Source organism: Pteropus vampyrus, unplaced genomic scaffold, assembly GCF_000151845.1.
Source record: "Pteropus vampyrus isolate Shadow unplaced genomic scaffold, Pvam_2.0 Scaffold11, whole genome shotgun sequence".
NCBI lineage: Eukaryota > Metazoa > Chordata > Mammalia > Chiroptera > Pteropodidae > Pteropus > Pteropus vampyrus.
The window spans coordinates 6,552,541-6,568,309 of NW_011888792.1; the positions used below are offsets into that span (position 1 = coordinate 6,552,541).

At 31.6% G+C, this 15,769-nt stretch overlaps 1 protein-coding gene across 1 annotated transcript in view; it reads left to right on the top strand.

The window, feature by feature from the left end:
- The window catches only part of RASA1 (RAS p21 protein activator 1), a 102,642-nt gene that overhangs the window by 73,752 nt on the left and 13,121 nt on the right, over positions 1-15,769 (top strand). The window contains exons 11-17 of the mRNA XM_011378981.2: positions 2,157-2,313; positions 8,418-8,505; positions 10,675-10,752; positions 12,337-12,494; positions 12,987-13,063; positions 14,423-14,595; positions 14,904-15,078. Coding sequence (XP_011377283.1) covers positions 2,157-2,313; positions 8,418-8,505; positions 10,675-10,752; positions 12,337-12,494; positions 12,987-13,063; positions 14,423-14,595; positions 14,904-15,078 — 906 coding nt within the window. The remainder of the gene's footprint in view (positions 1-2,156; positions 2,314-8,417; positions 8,506-10,674; positions 10,753-12,336; positions 12,495-12,986; positions 13,064-14,422; positions 14,596-14,903; positions 15,079-15,769) is intronic.

Genomic DNA, 15,769 nt, shown 5'->3' on the forward strand with positions numbered 1-15,769 from the left:
CTATTTCCCAAAACAGTGGGCAGAATTTGGCACATGTACCATGGTTTGTCAACTCTTGCTCTTTAGCATACTTGGTAATAATTATTGAGTAATGATGCAATGGTTCCTAGGATGATGAAACAATGGAATATTTCAAGATGTAGGAAAGTAAGATTTATGAGAGTCTCATATCTTAAATTTATAAAAGGGCCTAATGGACATGTGAAATCTCTAATAAGAAAAAGTCATAAAATATTAATCCTTGCAAATAGTATCCTTGCAGTTTTCTGTATTCACCTAGTGTTTCTTGCAGATGTATATTTGTACATAAACACACGTGAATTTGATTTATGCTTATATTGGTTCCTAATTTATCAGTTCAACTTCAAGACAACGGCATTTGCTGTAAAACACAACAAAACTGATGGTATAGTAGTCCCCCCTTATCCGCAGAGAATACATTCCAAGACCCCAGTGGATGCCTGAAACTGCTGATAGTACCAAACCTTGCATATACATTTTTTTCCTACACATATATATCTATGATAAAGATTGGTTTATAAATTAGGCACAGTAAGAGATTAACAACAACAATAATGAAATAGAACAGTTATAACAATGCACTGTGATAAAGTTATGTAAGTTTGCTTTCAGAATACATTATTGTATGGTACTCACCCTTCTTGTGATGATGTGAAATAAATACAGTGCCTACATGATGAGATGAAATGAGGTGACTCACATAGGTATTGTGACATACTGTTAGGCTACTGTAAGAGATATAAGCACTGTGATACCTTGACAGTCTGATAACTGAGGTGGCTAATGGGTGGGCAATGGATAGAGCATGGATATGCTGGACAAAGGGATGATTCACATCCCAGGCAGGACGGAGTGGGATGAGTGAGATTTCATCACGCTATTTGGAACAGCGTGCAATTTAAAACATGAATTGTTTTATTTCTGGAATTTTCCATTTAATATTTTCAGATGATTGTTGACTGTGGGTAACTGAAACCACAAAAAGCAAAACCACAGATAAGGAGGGACTACTATATTTTTGAAAATAACTTGTTAGTTCATGTTCTTGAGAAATGGTAAGGAAACCTTTTTGAAAATTTCTTCAGAAGGCAAAGACTCTCTTAATATATGTTACATACTTTTAGATTTTAGTACTTAAAACATTTTTTAAGTGTCTAGACAGACACAATCTGGTTTTTAATTGGTAGTTTAGTAGATTTTACTTAATTTCCATTAAGAATTCATGAAACAATTTTAATACTTTTAAAAATTCAGGATCAAGAACAAGTACTCAATGATACAGTGGATGGCAAAGAAATCTATAATACAATTCGAAGAAAAACAAAGGATGCCTTTTATAAAAATATTGTTAAGAAAGGTTATCTTCTAAAAAAGGGTAAGTGTGAAGTTTTAAGACTAAAGATTCAATTGCAGTATTTATATTTATGATAGATGCATTGTAAATATGGGGCATAAAATTTATTGATATGTATTTAATAAGTTATTTTGCTCTATATCATTAATAATTGACCCTTGTTTAGAGATTTTCTCTAAGCAGCCTTCAAAATCTAGTCTAGGTGTATATTAAGTCCACATTTTCAAGCAAAGTTTTAAGAAACAAGCTTATATCTTTCCAAGACTATCTATCTTTAAATCCTGAGGTCAGTTCCAGTGCAGGGTATTTGATTTTTTGCCCTATCACTACCTTATAATTTTTTTTTTTAAATAAGGAAAACATCTGTGGCATTTTGCCTAAGTTTGACATTAAAAAATGTTAGAGAGTTGGAGCAGCACAAGGTTAGTGGGAGAGGTATTTCTGTTTGTTTGTTTGTTTTGTTTGTTTATTTTCTGGCTGAAAAAGAATTACTCCTAAATAAGAATTTTAAAGAGTTAATCATAATGAAATTTCCAAAGATATAGTTTAGGTACCATGTAATTTTCTCTGTGATTGATTAAAAAGTAAGCACTGTAACAAAAGTTCTTTTTATACAGATAAATTACGTTTTCTCATAAGGATTGGTATATTCTTTAAGCTTTGGAATATAAAGTAAAATATATTTAATTTTTACTTTCAGCAACTTTAATTTTTATGATTTTAATATATATGACTTCACAATTCATTATTTGGCTAAGGGAAAACTTTTTTTTTTTAACAGGCAAAGGAAAACGGTGGAAAAATTTATATTTTATTTTAGAGGGCAGTGATGCCCAACTTATTTATTTTGAGAGTGAAAAACGAGCTACAAAACCAAAAGGATTAATAGATCTCAGTGTATGTTCTGTCTACGTTGTTCATGATAGCCTCTTTGGCAGGTAAGAAATTGATTTCCTATTTCTTTTTGTAGTTATTTTATCAATAAAATAGTAGGTGTGTGCAGATCATTTCAAACCAGTTTTGAGAGCCTTGACCATCTAAAAATGTCAGATTACTTTCTAGAGTAATTTTGGTCTTCTTTACTTTAAACTATGCCTAAAGTTCTGTTATATTACATAGAAATCTTTGGAATGACATTTCCTATAGTTAACTTGTATATATCCTATATATTCCTGTAGTAAACTCATATATATCCCTGCCCCGACCAACAGTCTTTTGAGTGATTAACTTTAAGTCTTGTCACTTTTTCCCAATTTTATCACATTCTCTGTTAATTCAGTGCATCTGATAGGACTAGGTATAGTCAGCTGTACTATTAACTTGATAAGTATGTTCCTAAGAAATTTGACATTGGGAAACAATCGTAATATAAAAACAATTGTTTCAATAGGAAAGTGTATTTCAGATTTGAAATTAAAACCTTTTTCGTACATTGATTTCAGAGGTCAAAAAATATATGTATATAAATGTATATGCTGAAGCTAAATCCTGAACATTACATGGCAAATCCAGCTCTTGATTACATCTGTTTTTTTGCTCAAGTACAAATAGCCTTTCTTTACCTTTCACCATTGGTATTAATAATAATCCATTCCAGAGTCTTTTTAGCTATATTTACCATTTTTGTTACCTATTGTTATGATTAATAAGGAAAAAATCAATTAAAACAAATGTTTTTAAGAACTTGCTTGCTTCAGGATGGCATTTCTACTAGGCAGATCTAGTTTTTTCCTAACTAAATTGATAAAATTATAAGAGAAATACCTATAGAGTTACAGCCTTGTCATTGCATTTTCCAAACTGTGTTTTGGAGATCACATTAGTGTCATTTGTGATTTTAATTGATAGGCAGTTTTTTAAAATGATTAAAATAGGTTTGGAAAATACTGAACTACCTAGTTTCCCTACAGCTGGGTTTTTGAATCTTAGCTAGTGTTTATATTGTGAATCACTAAGGGAGTATAATATGAAGTATTTCAGTAATTCATTTGACTTTGATACCCTCCATCTTTTTTGTGAACACTTCCTAATATCTTATAAAAACAGCTATTCCAAAGTACATGCAAAAAAAAGTTTTGGTAAGATAGAATTTCTTAAGATTTTTCGTTTCTTAACAATATGGGAATCTTGACCTTTATCTGTGGTTGGATAAGACCTCAGGTTCCTTTTCATCTCTGCTCTGCCTTCCTTTCGTATGTGCTAGATCCTTCCTCACAGACCAGCTTCCTTCATGGTTCCAAGGTAACAGATAGTACCAGAGGAAGGAGAAGTGAGCATTTCTTCCAGTAACTATTGAAAATCCTGAGAATGCACTATTGAGCCACCTCCGACAATTTCTAGTCTTAGGTTACCTGAGGTAGCAAAGGAATTGAAATTACCTTTATAAAGTAAGGCCATTGAGGCCATTGAGCGCCCAGCCCTGCTTCTGATCATGCCACCCAGGTAGTGAGGATGTTATCTTTAAGGGTCAGTGAAATGGATGTTGGAGAGACAACCATACTGTTCTTTCCCAAATACAGTTTATTTGTGCTATCAACAGTTGCAAGAGGGAAGAGATTTGGGAACTAGCTTATTGAGATAAGTAATAAGAAATAGGTGGTTCTTAAGCTGAATCTTGGAGGATGAGTATGAATTCATTTAATAGAGCAGAGCTTCCCAACCAGTGTGCAGAGAATAAGTTATAGGTGTTCCTTGAAATATTTGTGGTTGTAAGTTATTATAATAACAATAGTAAAACAAACGTTTTACATTTCAACGATTATAATGCTTGAAATTATATGACTCCCTCAATAAACTGTTTTAATTCCTTATTTTGTTATGGCAAAAGAATTGGTGTGTAACATTTGTAGACAAAGCTCTGGTAGTGGCCATATTTCAGTACTTTCCTCTGACTTTTTAAGAACTTGCTTGCTTCAGGATGGCATTTCTACTAGGCAGGTTACATAGACTTCGGAAGTTTGTTAGAAGATCATGCAATTAAGAGCTAAAGCTAAAGCCAAAGTGCTTCACACAGATTTGAAATATTATTTGTTTAGTCAGTCTGCATGGAAATAGCCAAATCTTTGAGGCCAAAAAGCAAAAAAAAAAAAAAAAAAAAAAAGAAAAGATACCACTTTCAAATAGTATTAGATTGTGTTCAGATAGGATTATCAGTAAATGCATTGGCTATATGTAGATAGAGATTACATTTTCACTGCAGACTGATGAATCTATAGACTTTAGAGAAATACTTGGAAGTTAATTATTAGTCATTCAAAGAATCACCAAAAGAAATAATTAAAGACGAATTATTCAAAACAATAAATGAATCTCTTTGAAACCAAGAAGATATGGAAATAGTATTTAAGTTTATGATTGATGACGAGGCTTCACGATAGGAACATTTAAAGGTTTTACATCAGAAATTCATTCTGGAAAATAAGCTATACAGACATGCTCTTATATGTAATATTTGGTCTGTAGACCCGAATTCCAGATGAAATGATAGTTAAAAATGGAGACTAATAAAATCCAAGCTGCTTTAACTGCACGCTTTCAGTTTCTTGGGGGAAAATGGGATCACAATACCACTGTACTGTTTGATACCAAAGTATGTAAGCTGCTCAAAGAAGAGTTTTGCTAAAGTTTATGATCTAGAAGAAGAAAACTTTTTGGTGAATAATTATCACTTTGCAGATTTATTGAAGAATGGGTAAACTTTCTCAAAATTAGAAGTACAATATAAAAAGATATTGTGTTCTGACATTTTTAGATTCAAAGCAGAAATTCAACTTTGGAAAAAGTGAGGTTAAAAATGATTCACTAGTAATACATTATAATTTGAATAATATATATCTTAAAGAATTAAGACTAATAAAGCAACATCTGGATAATTTCAAAGAAAAGCTATTTATCATTATTTTGACGTAATTTATATGAACAGGCGCAAATGAATTGAAGTCCTGTTTGTACTATCAAAAGGTCAACATTATATTTGCCAATTAAAGAAAGGAACTCCTAGAGTAAAAAGATCAGAACTTTGAAGTACAATTTAAAGGGACTGAATTATTCCTATTCTAGTTAATAATATCAAGAAAGGAGTTTATGTTAAGTAGTGAAAAAGCAATAAATAAACATTTATCATTTGCTACAAGACTATAACTTGCTTCTTGTGCAGTTTCTTGTTGAAGGTGACGTTCAAGAATTTGAAGACATCTGAAAAAGTCCAGGCCACGTTTTGTATTTAATGATACCAAGTCTAAACTTAATATGAAAAAGTTATATATGAGAAGTAACACGTGTCTTATTTTTAAAAAGTAACATTTTTTCAAAGTATGCCAGTTTACCATCAACTGTATTTTTGTGTGCCTTACTATGAAATAGTTGGGAAGCACTGAGAAAGACTGAATGCCAACGAAGACAGCATCAGCAAAGCATATTTCAAGGAAGTGAAAAGTCACCTCTACCAGATAATGAGACTAGTGAAAAATAGGTTGATACTAAATTATGTATTGTAGAATGCAGATACCATAGCACAAAAGGGTAAATTGTAGATAAATGCTGTTATCTTTTTCTTTGCTGTGTTATCAAATACACGACAGGTATTTGAACATTTCTTGCATTGTGTAAGCATAGAACCCAATACACTGAGATTTTTAGCATTTAGATGAAGTCTAATGTGAAGTTAACAGCAGGTCCTCTGCAATAGATTTGGTTGGTGTGCGTGCTCAGCTGTGACGAAGGAATGTTGGACACACTGCTCGTTTGGCTCTTTCCCTGCCCACTTTAATTGTACAGCTGTACCAATTTTCCTATGATTTTTAGTATTACAAAGAGTCCTCTAAGTACTCTATTTCTTTATGCGAAACTTCTGACTCTTAATACTGCTTTACTTTAAATAATAACCATTTTGGAAGCACAAATTGAAAGACATTTCAGTGATACTGAGTTATTGTAGTGAATATTTATGTGGGAATGTTTACACCTTTATCATTTTTTAGACTGAATCTTTCACCGTTGCAGTATTGTTTTATCTTCATTAAGAAAGGATTTTTACCTGGATTTTAAATTTTCAGTTGGCAGTTATTTTCTTTCAGCATTTTAAAGATTGTTTTCTGCCTTACAGCATTAACTTTGTCATTCTAATTGATTCTTGTTTTGAAATAATGTGACTTTTCTCCTTAAGGTACTGTATTTCATCTTTCTCTGGCTGCTGTGAGATTTTTTCTTATTTTAGATTTTCAGCAATTTAACCAAAATGTGCCTACCGTAATTTTTTAAAAAATTTATCCTGATGTTTGTAAAACTTCTTCACTCTCAGACCTGATGTCATTTATCAGTTTTGAAAACTTGGTATCTCCTTAAGCAGTTCTGCCGCATTCTCTTTTATCTTTTGGGATTCGTGTTACACAGTATACCTTTTTACTATGTCTCATGTGTCTCTTATGTAGTTGTCTGTTTTTCATCATTTTTTCTTTGCGCATCAGTCTGGATTTTCTTGTGATTTGTCTTTCAGTTCACTAATCTACTCTTCTGAAGTTTAATGCATTTGTCAAAGTCTTACTTATGTTTATTACATTTTTCATTTTATAATTTACATTTGATTCTTTTATAGATCCAGTTATCTGGAAAAATTAGCTATTTTATTTATTAAACATTTTCATTACAGTATTTGAAAATTGTATCTAATTTCAGTATCTGGATTAGTACATAGGTCTTTCTCCTTTGTTATTTTTTTTCTTTTGGCTTTTCAGTTATTTGATCCTGATTCCTGTAATGTCTACTTATGTTTGACTGAATGGTGGACATTGTGTGTGAAAAACTGTAGACACTGTGGATGTTACTGTTTCCAGAAAGGATTGTTGTTCTGCCAGAGATTTTAGGGTAGGGGTAGTTCATCTTGATTCTCTCGGGGATCCAGTGGAAGTATTAGTAAAGGCTATTTCATTTTCTTATCCTTTTTTATTTTGAAGAAAACTTTAAGGCTATTTCTGGTTTGCTTTTATTTTGAAGGCATAGCTGTAGGGGTCTCAACTGAAAGCTTTCTCTTTTAAAGGCTCTGAACTCATTTGATTCCAGCAGCACTGTGAAACTGCTGAATGCACTGGTTACTTTTTTAACATTTTAGCTGCTGCTTTCTGCTTAGCATTTCAGCTTCTCAGCTTCTTGTCCAACACAGTGTAGGTGTTGGCAAACACCTGAAAAGTTTTTTGTTTTGTTTATATTTTATCCAACTGGAAGGGGTAGTCTGATATAAACCACTTTCAGAATCAGAATGTTTCAGTTTATGTTTTCCATTATTTTTATGGCATTCTCAAAGCATGAAAAGATGTTTCTTATATCTTTAATAAGTTAAGCTTGTACTTTGGAGATTTTGCTATGGCCTCCTAATACTGAAGTATAAGATATAATCTTTGGTTAAAGCAATAAATAGAAATAACATTTATTGAGTTTCTAAAACATGAAAACCCTTACTAAACATTTTATAAACATTTTCAAGTCAGAGCACATCTTCAAAAAGACATAAACTACTATCCGATATTGTACTTACATAAAATTATAAAGAGGAAAATTCAAATCACTTATCTACTAAGAGATAACCACTAAAAACATTTTTGGCCTAAGAACATGTCTAATCTTTTTCCAGTGCATATATATATACATACACTCACAAATATGTATATATATATTCTGTATCATCTTGAAGCAGTGAGTTTAGTAACATTTTATTTGCTTTAAAAATGTTTGGATTACCTATATATAATTCTGGCATTTCTGCTTCAATTTCTTTGTAACTTTTCTATTTCTAATGTCTTAAAATTAATTTACATTGTAGATTAAAAATTGTGAAAGTTTGATGAAAACTTAATAGTGCAGACAAAAAGTTTTCTGAAATACATGCAGCTGACATTTGCTTTTTAGTAATGATTTGGTACAAGGGAGTATTATTTCCCTTAATTAAGAATTATGTATTTTTATATAAAATATATATTTTGATTTTTTTTAAGTGGCTTTAGTCTTTTAATACTTTCCTTCCTAATAACTTTTTTGTTTCTATTTAAAGGCCAAACTGTTTTCAGATAGTAGTTCAGCACTTTAGTGAAGAACATTACATCTTTTACTTTGCAGGAGAAACTCCAGAACAAGCAGAAGTAAGTTAATTGTTTCTTCAACTACTGTAAATATTTGGCCCATGTTTTCTTTTTTTTTCTTTTAATTTGATGTTCAGTTAAAGTCGACATACATACAATATTAGTTTAAGTATACAATATAGTAGTTAGACATTTATATACTGTACACTTGTTTTGTTTTTAACTAGAATAGAAATGATTGCATTTAAGATAAAGTGATAAAACAGATGCTGCCTGAAATCTAATCATCTTTTTAAGGAATAGTAATATTTATATGTAAAACATTTTTTGAAAGAAATGCAGAAAAACACAGTAACAGATTATTAGGAATGAAAATTGCATTTTAAGTTGACCTTTAAATACTCTATGATGTTGAGTCTAACTGAGAATGTTCATTTAAAATCCTCTCTGCAGAAAGGTTATATTCTCAGTACTACTGAAAGGTAAGCCAGTTAGTTTTGCTAACAAGCATTGTTAGTATTCACTGATTGAACTCCATGTCTAAAAATACAAGTTCAGTCATCAGAAGGAAAACTATTTTAGGAATTTTCTCTTTTTCTCTAAGTCTATATATAATGCCTGTTTTTGGCACTAGCCATTGATCTATTTGCAGTGCCCTTCTAATGACCTTTATTAAATTTAAAGTAATGCTGTGAAGAAATAATGTGTTAAAAAAAATCTTCTAAAAATATTTTGACTTCTTTGAACCATAATATTTCTGGGGTGCTTAGTGGTATTTTGTGGAAATACTACCATATTTCTGCTTATACTCTGTGTATGGAAGGAATCAGAAGGTGGTTAAGAGGTCGAAGAAAGCAACTTTGTTGAAAATAGAAGATAATTTGCCAGCCTTCAATATCAGGCAGATGCTCTTAAAACTGTGGATCCTGATATGGGCCTCCAACTCATAGATTATGAAAATACCTGACTTTAGAAAAAACTTGGTGAATGAAATATTATGTTTCATGGCTCATAATTGAATGTCATGTTTCAAATCTTTATAAAATATCTCAAGTACTCACTACAACCATATAACACACATAAAACCTGGTATGTATCCATAATTTTTAGATGAAAACGTAGGGCTCAAAACATTTTGGTAACATAGACATTTTTTAAAATATTAGAAATTGACTTAGGAAATTTAAACTCCATATCCTATCTTCTAGTTACTTTGCCGTGTTCCCTCTTTCTAACTAAAGATGTTACATACCTTAATGATTATTTCAGTATGTTTTGCATTCCTCATTTAGTTGTATAAACAACATTTTCTTACTGTACTTATATGTACTCTTTCTGTATTCTGTATTTCCAAATACTACTTAAAGTCCAAAAGTACCACCTGTATTTCTAATTTTCATTACTTTGGTGGCTTGTGAGATCTCCGGTTAGTCTCTTCTATTTGTAAAAGTTGTGGTAATTGATTTGGTCTTAATTTGCTTTACTATAAATGTGTTCTCTAAACATTAACAGTTCAGATTCATTGAAATAGTCAACAAACTAAAGACACAATTGAGTAAAGCAATGCTGTAGAGCTTTCTAGAAACATATAATGCCAAGGTGAAGTATTTCTTTTTGATGAACCTGAAATTTTTCTTTCTCTAAAGCACTAGATGGTTAAACTTGTTAAAATATAGCTACTAACTACTTCATTTGACTATTAGGCTAGAAAAAATTTTAATGTTATATGTGAAAGGTTTACAAATAACTCAGATCCTCTTAAACATTTCTACCCACATCATGGGCTAAAGTAACTATTAGAATACTTGTCATCAAATCAGTCCTCACATTATCCATTGGTTTTGCAGTCAGCCTTCCTTTCAAAAATTTATCAAGTTAAATTTTGCCTTAGGGTGCCTCAATTTGTAACAGCTTAACTAGACATAAATTTTATTTTTGGAGCTAATTAATGGCCACTCATTGGTATACTTAACATTAACGTAGAGATTCTACAGAAATAGTTTTTTTGCAGAATTATTATAATTGTTTTGATCATTGCTGTATTTTATTGGGGCACAAATATATTAACATGCAGCATTCTGTAAGTTTAAAAATGGCAGTCTAAGAAGTAAAGAACTATTGAATTTAAATAAAAGTGATTATTGGAAACTAAACTATTGTATAATATATTTCTTTGAAATGCTGTGGGTTTTTTTTTGTTTTTTGTTTGTCTGTCTGTTTGTTTTGTAGGATTGGATGAAAGGACTGCAGGCATTTTGCAATTTTCGGAAAAGTAGTCCAGGGACATCTAACAAACGCCTGCGTCAGGTGAAACTTAATTTTCTTTGATTTGTAACTGTCACATTTTGTCTATCACTTTCTTTATTTTTATTTCTGTATGAACTATTTTGGCCAACACTTGAAACACTTTAGAGTTCTTAAAATATTTTCAGGCAGTTTAAAAATCTATGCTCTCACTTGCTTCAGTAGCAGGAGAAATAGTTATTTCTTTAGGAAAGAGACCGTTCTTTACATACTTGCTGGGTATTTAGTCCATAATGCCATCCTTTGAATGCATACCAAGAATTTTTTTCTTCCATTTAAAATAATACCAAACCAACAACAGACACTATTCTGTTGGGCACTTTTATTATTTTTTTCTTAAAAATTTATACTTTGGCCTATTTCAAAAAAGTAGAACTAAAGATACTTACTGAAAAGATCATCTGATTTAAACTACCGATCCCAGTAAACTTGGGTTTTTCCTTTTATAGTAATTGCTTTTGAAATGTATTACATAACTCTTAGGTAGTATCTTGTATCTTATTTGAAACCTTAACATGTCCTATATGTTTGTTTATGGAGAGTTAAGCTTGCCTCTCTCTTTCTAGGCATGTAAAGTCAAATTTGAATCCTCCATTTCTTTGCTTTTTTCTTTATAGTTATCCCTAGATAACTAGAAAAAAATAGGTAATTTTAACATTTTTGGAGTTTTGAGGAAAGTTTAGTATGATATTTATTGACCAGTGTGACTTGTTTTACTTAGGAGAATTTCCAATAAGCTTGGTGAATTTAACATATTGTTTTATTGGAAGTAAATATTCAGGTTAATATTCAGATGACTATAATTTATATTCCTGTAACCAAAAGACTGACTCCCCAAAGGCATTTAATTATATACATAATCACTATGTGTTCTCAAAATATATTTTAACATTTAGTAAGCAATGGAAAAGCAGATTGAATTTCTGCAGATTGTGTATTGTGTGAAACTTTAGCTATGAAATTATCATTTATAGATATGATATAGCTATTACCTCTTGAACTCTTCTCCTGGGTCAGGTACTCTGCTGTGTGCTTTTACACATATTATTTCAAATCTTTACAACAATTTGCAGTGTAAACTTTATCCTGATTTTATATCTGAGGAAGATGAGGCTCACAGAAGGCTGACTTGCCCAAGGCCACACTAGTAGTAGTTGGCAAGAGAGAAAGGAGGGCCAGATACTAGAAGGTAGATAGTCTATGTTTTGGCATCAAAACTGACAAATAACTTTGCTTCTTTGGATTTGTATCCTTTTCTGTAGAATGGAGAGGTAGAATCTGTTTTAAAAATATTTTATAGCTGTGGAACTCTTTATAGAAATAAAACCTTCCAGGTGAGTATTATATAACTAACATGAGATTTTGATTTGGGTGGTGACAGTTATTTACTTGTATTAATAAAGAATCCCCTTCTTACCTTCATCTTCTCTGAACAATTGTTTTATAGTAGAAAAGGTATATTTCATTCCTGCAAGAATATAATTGGAGGAATAACTTGTAAAACAAAATTTCATTTATAGTAATTGCTTTTGAAGGCTAATGCATAATTTTTGAAATCTGGGGTAACACTTTTTGTGCTTTCTTTAGGTCAGCAGCCTTGTTTTACACATTGAAGAAGCTCATAAACTCCCACTAAAACATTTTACTAATCCGTATTGTAACATCTACCTGAACAGTGTCCAGGTAGCAAAAACTCATGCAAGGGAAGGGCAAAACCCTGTATGGTCAGAAGAGTTTGTCTTTGAGTAAGTCTCATTTTATCATTACATTAAATTATTTTCTTTTACCATATTGCATTTTCTCCCCCGCCTCTTTTTTTTTTTTTTTCTCTACCTAAACCCTCAACAAGGTACCAAGTCCAGGCATTGTAATAGTACAAACATTTTTTTTTCTGTTGTATTTGTTCACTTTACTAGTAAAGTGCTGTGTCTTTTGTTTTTCACATAGTTATTAATATGAATTAGCATTACTGGCAAGTCCAAAACCACTTACTGGCACAAATACAAAATGTTTACAAAGGCTCATGGTTTACTTGAGGAGGTTAAAGATAATAGGGGACTGTAATTTTCTTGTCTGTATTCCTATATACCAATAAAACAAGTTTTGAATTTAATAGTAAATCTAACACATTTAAGTTTAGTAGAAAAATAGGGGCCTTATTTGATACTAGAAATAAAAGAATTACATAATTTGATACCAGGACATTTTGTTAATTCTTTTTCTCCTTGCTCCTTTAGTGATCTTCCCCCTGATATCAACAGATTTGAAATAACTCTTAGTAATAAAACAAAGAAGAGCAAAGATCCTGATATCTGTAAGTTGATACAGAAATTTCTTTCTAATGTAAAAAAAACCCCGTGTTTTGCATACTTTATTTATAATGCAATATAGTCTAAAACGGAAATTAAAAAATAAAAGTGTACATAGTATAATTTGACATGTTTCTTTTTGTACTTCTAAAGGTATTGGTTGTTGAGAAATGTATGTAAGATAAAAAGACCAAAATTAGTAAAGTGTACATACTGTAAACCTAAGCCCTTATGATTAAATTATGTATCTATTCATCTTCCCCTTCCCAATGAGTAGGAAGAACAAGAAAACAGCAGCAGTAGTCATCTTTCTTTGATTTTTCCCCTATCTCTTCTTTCTACTTTTTAGGTTTTTCCTATTTTCTTATACTTGGCATGTAAGTGAAAAAAATCTTACAAAATTTTTTAAATGTGAGTGCACTATTTATTCACCTCTGGTATTCAAACCCTCCCAGTTTTGGATCTCAGCTGCACACCTTTTCTCAGCCTGTTGCTAAAACAGGTGGCAGTGGAATTTAGTAATTCACATCAGTGCGAATGAGGTTAATATCTTCTTAAAAGTCAGGCTTAGGGAAAGAAGTGTTATGTATTAACGGATAGATCAAAGCCTGAATTTTTCTGTATAAAATGTTTATTCTGTAATTTCTGTGTTTAAATGCTTAACCTTTTTCAGTGGTTCCCCATTACTTTTAAAATAAAATCTACCCCCATCCCCCAGTGACGCAGAAGAAAGATCCTTTCCTGATTTACTCCTCCTTCCTTTTGCTCTCACTGTGTAATCTTTTAGTATATCCCTCTCTCCAGTTACTACACCAGCTTTTTCTTAGCTCATAAATTATCCATGGATTTTAAAAGCATCCATCGTACCTTCTATTTAGACTGCGCTCGTGCTTACCTCTACCCCAGCTGCCTGTCTCTTTCTATATTTAGCTGAACAGCTCCAGATCCTGTTACAAGTCCACTTAAGGGTTACTTGTTTAGCATAAATTTTTAACCTCTGCAGGTTGAATTAGATATTACCTCTCTGTATTCCAGCATTATTAACCACTCTTAACAGCACTTATCACATTGTACCGTAATTGATTTCTTGCCTTCTTGGCTAGACCATGACCAACATGTAACTCAGAGCCTATGTCTTAATCATGTCTGTATCCTGTGTTCGAGTCTGGAACACAGTATATATTCAGTAAATTAATGAAGTAAACAGTAAGTGCTGAATTTGTGATATCACCAAAAACTCCTTTACAATAAAAAGCATTTAATACTATAGAGAAGACAGAACATCAGAAAATTTAATCATGTGACTAATTATGGTGTCATCGTTTTAGACAGTAATCATTTGATGTTTTTCTATCATATCAAAGTATTTATGCGCTGCCAGTTGAGCCGGCTACAGAAAGGGCATGCCACAGATGAATGGTTTTTGCTCAGCTCCCATATACCGTTAAAAGGTATTGAACCAGGATCCCTGCGAGTCCGAGCACGATATTCTATGGAAAAAATCATGCCAGAAGAAGAATACAGTGAATTTAAAGAGGTATTAAGTTATTTACCAGTCTAATTACTTTTAATGGTGTTAACAGAAATATTTAATATTTAATGAAAGATCCATTAAGTGTAGTAATTCCATAGTTTAGTGACACACTGACAGAGAGTGAATAGCCTTGTGGTAGTATGATGTTGGTCTTAAAGAGACAAAAATATGTAGGCTATAAACTCATTCTATTTTTAATAAATTTATTCAGTAGAACATATTTCTAAATATAAGAACATATATTCTGTTAATCTCACTGAGGATGCTTAATGCTGTGTACTTTCAACAATCTTTCTTAATGTCATTTTTAGCTTATACTGCAAAAGGAACTTCATGTAGTCTATGCTTTATCACATGTATGTGGACAAGACCGAACACTACTGGCTAGCATCCTATTGAGGATTTTTCTCCATGAAAAGCTTGAATCATTGTTGTTATGTACACTAAATGACAGAGAAATAAGCATGGAAGGTACAGTATGGAAGTGTTAGTGTGATACTTATAAAAATTTGATCAATAATCAGATTTTACATATCAAATATATGTGGATTCATCTTAGAATATATTAAACAGGTAAATAATCTAAGTTATGTTTTTCCTTCATTAAAATAACAGTTGGAATGTCAGTTCTGATTCTTATGCTGGCTAATATGGGGGGTCGATACTTCTAATACAAGTTTCTGTCATGACAGATTAGTATTAGAAGCCATAAGAAAGCGACTTCTGTGTCCAGATCAGTGGCTCATGGTGCTTTATTAAGAATAGTTTGGTATACCTACCACAATCTCTTATTTATTTTTTACTAATTCATTACACAAAAGTTGAGTGTTAGCTGAATTTTATTTCTAGCTTCTATAGATCAGTAGTTTCCAGGCAAATATAGCTGGCACATAATGTTTTGTAATGCCTTATAAATATGTCAGAACTACCCATTTCCAACCAGCACTTGGACTCAGTAACAGTACTTGCTTCCAGGTTTCCTCAAATAAACTGTGACATCTAGAACTATTTCCTCCTAATCATAGAAAATGTAAAAATATATAAATTTTTCGGGAAAGAAAAAGTGGTGGTACATAGTTTACACTGAGATTGTCTTTTCTGGCAATATTTGTTTTAGGATTTTATTAAAAGTCATTAGTGCCATGTTTTAGGTTAATAATATACTGGGATTTATTAT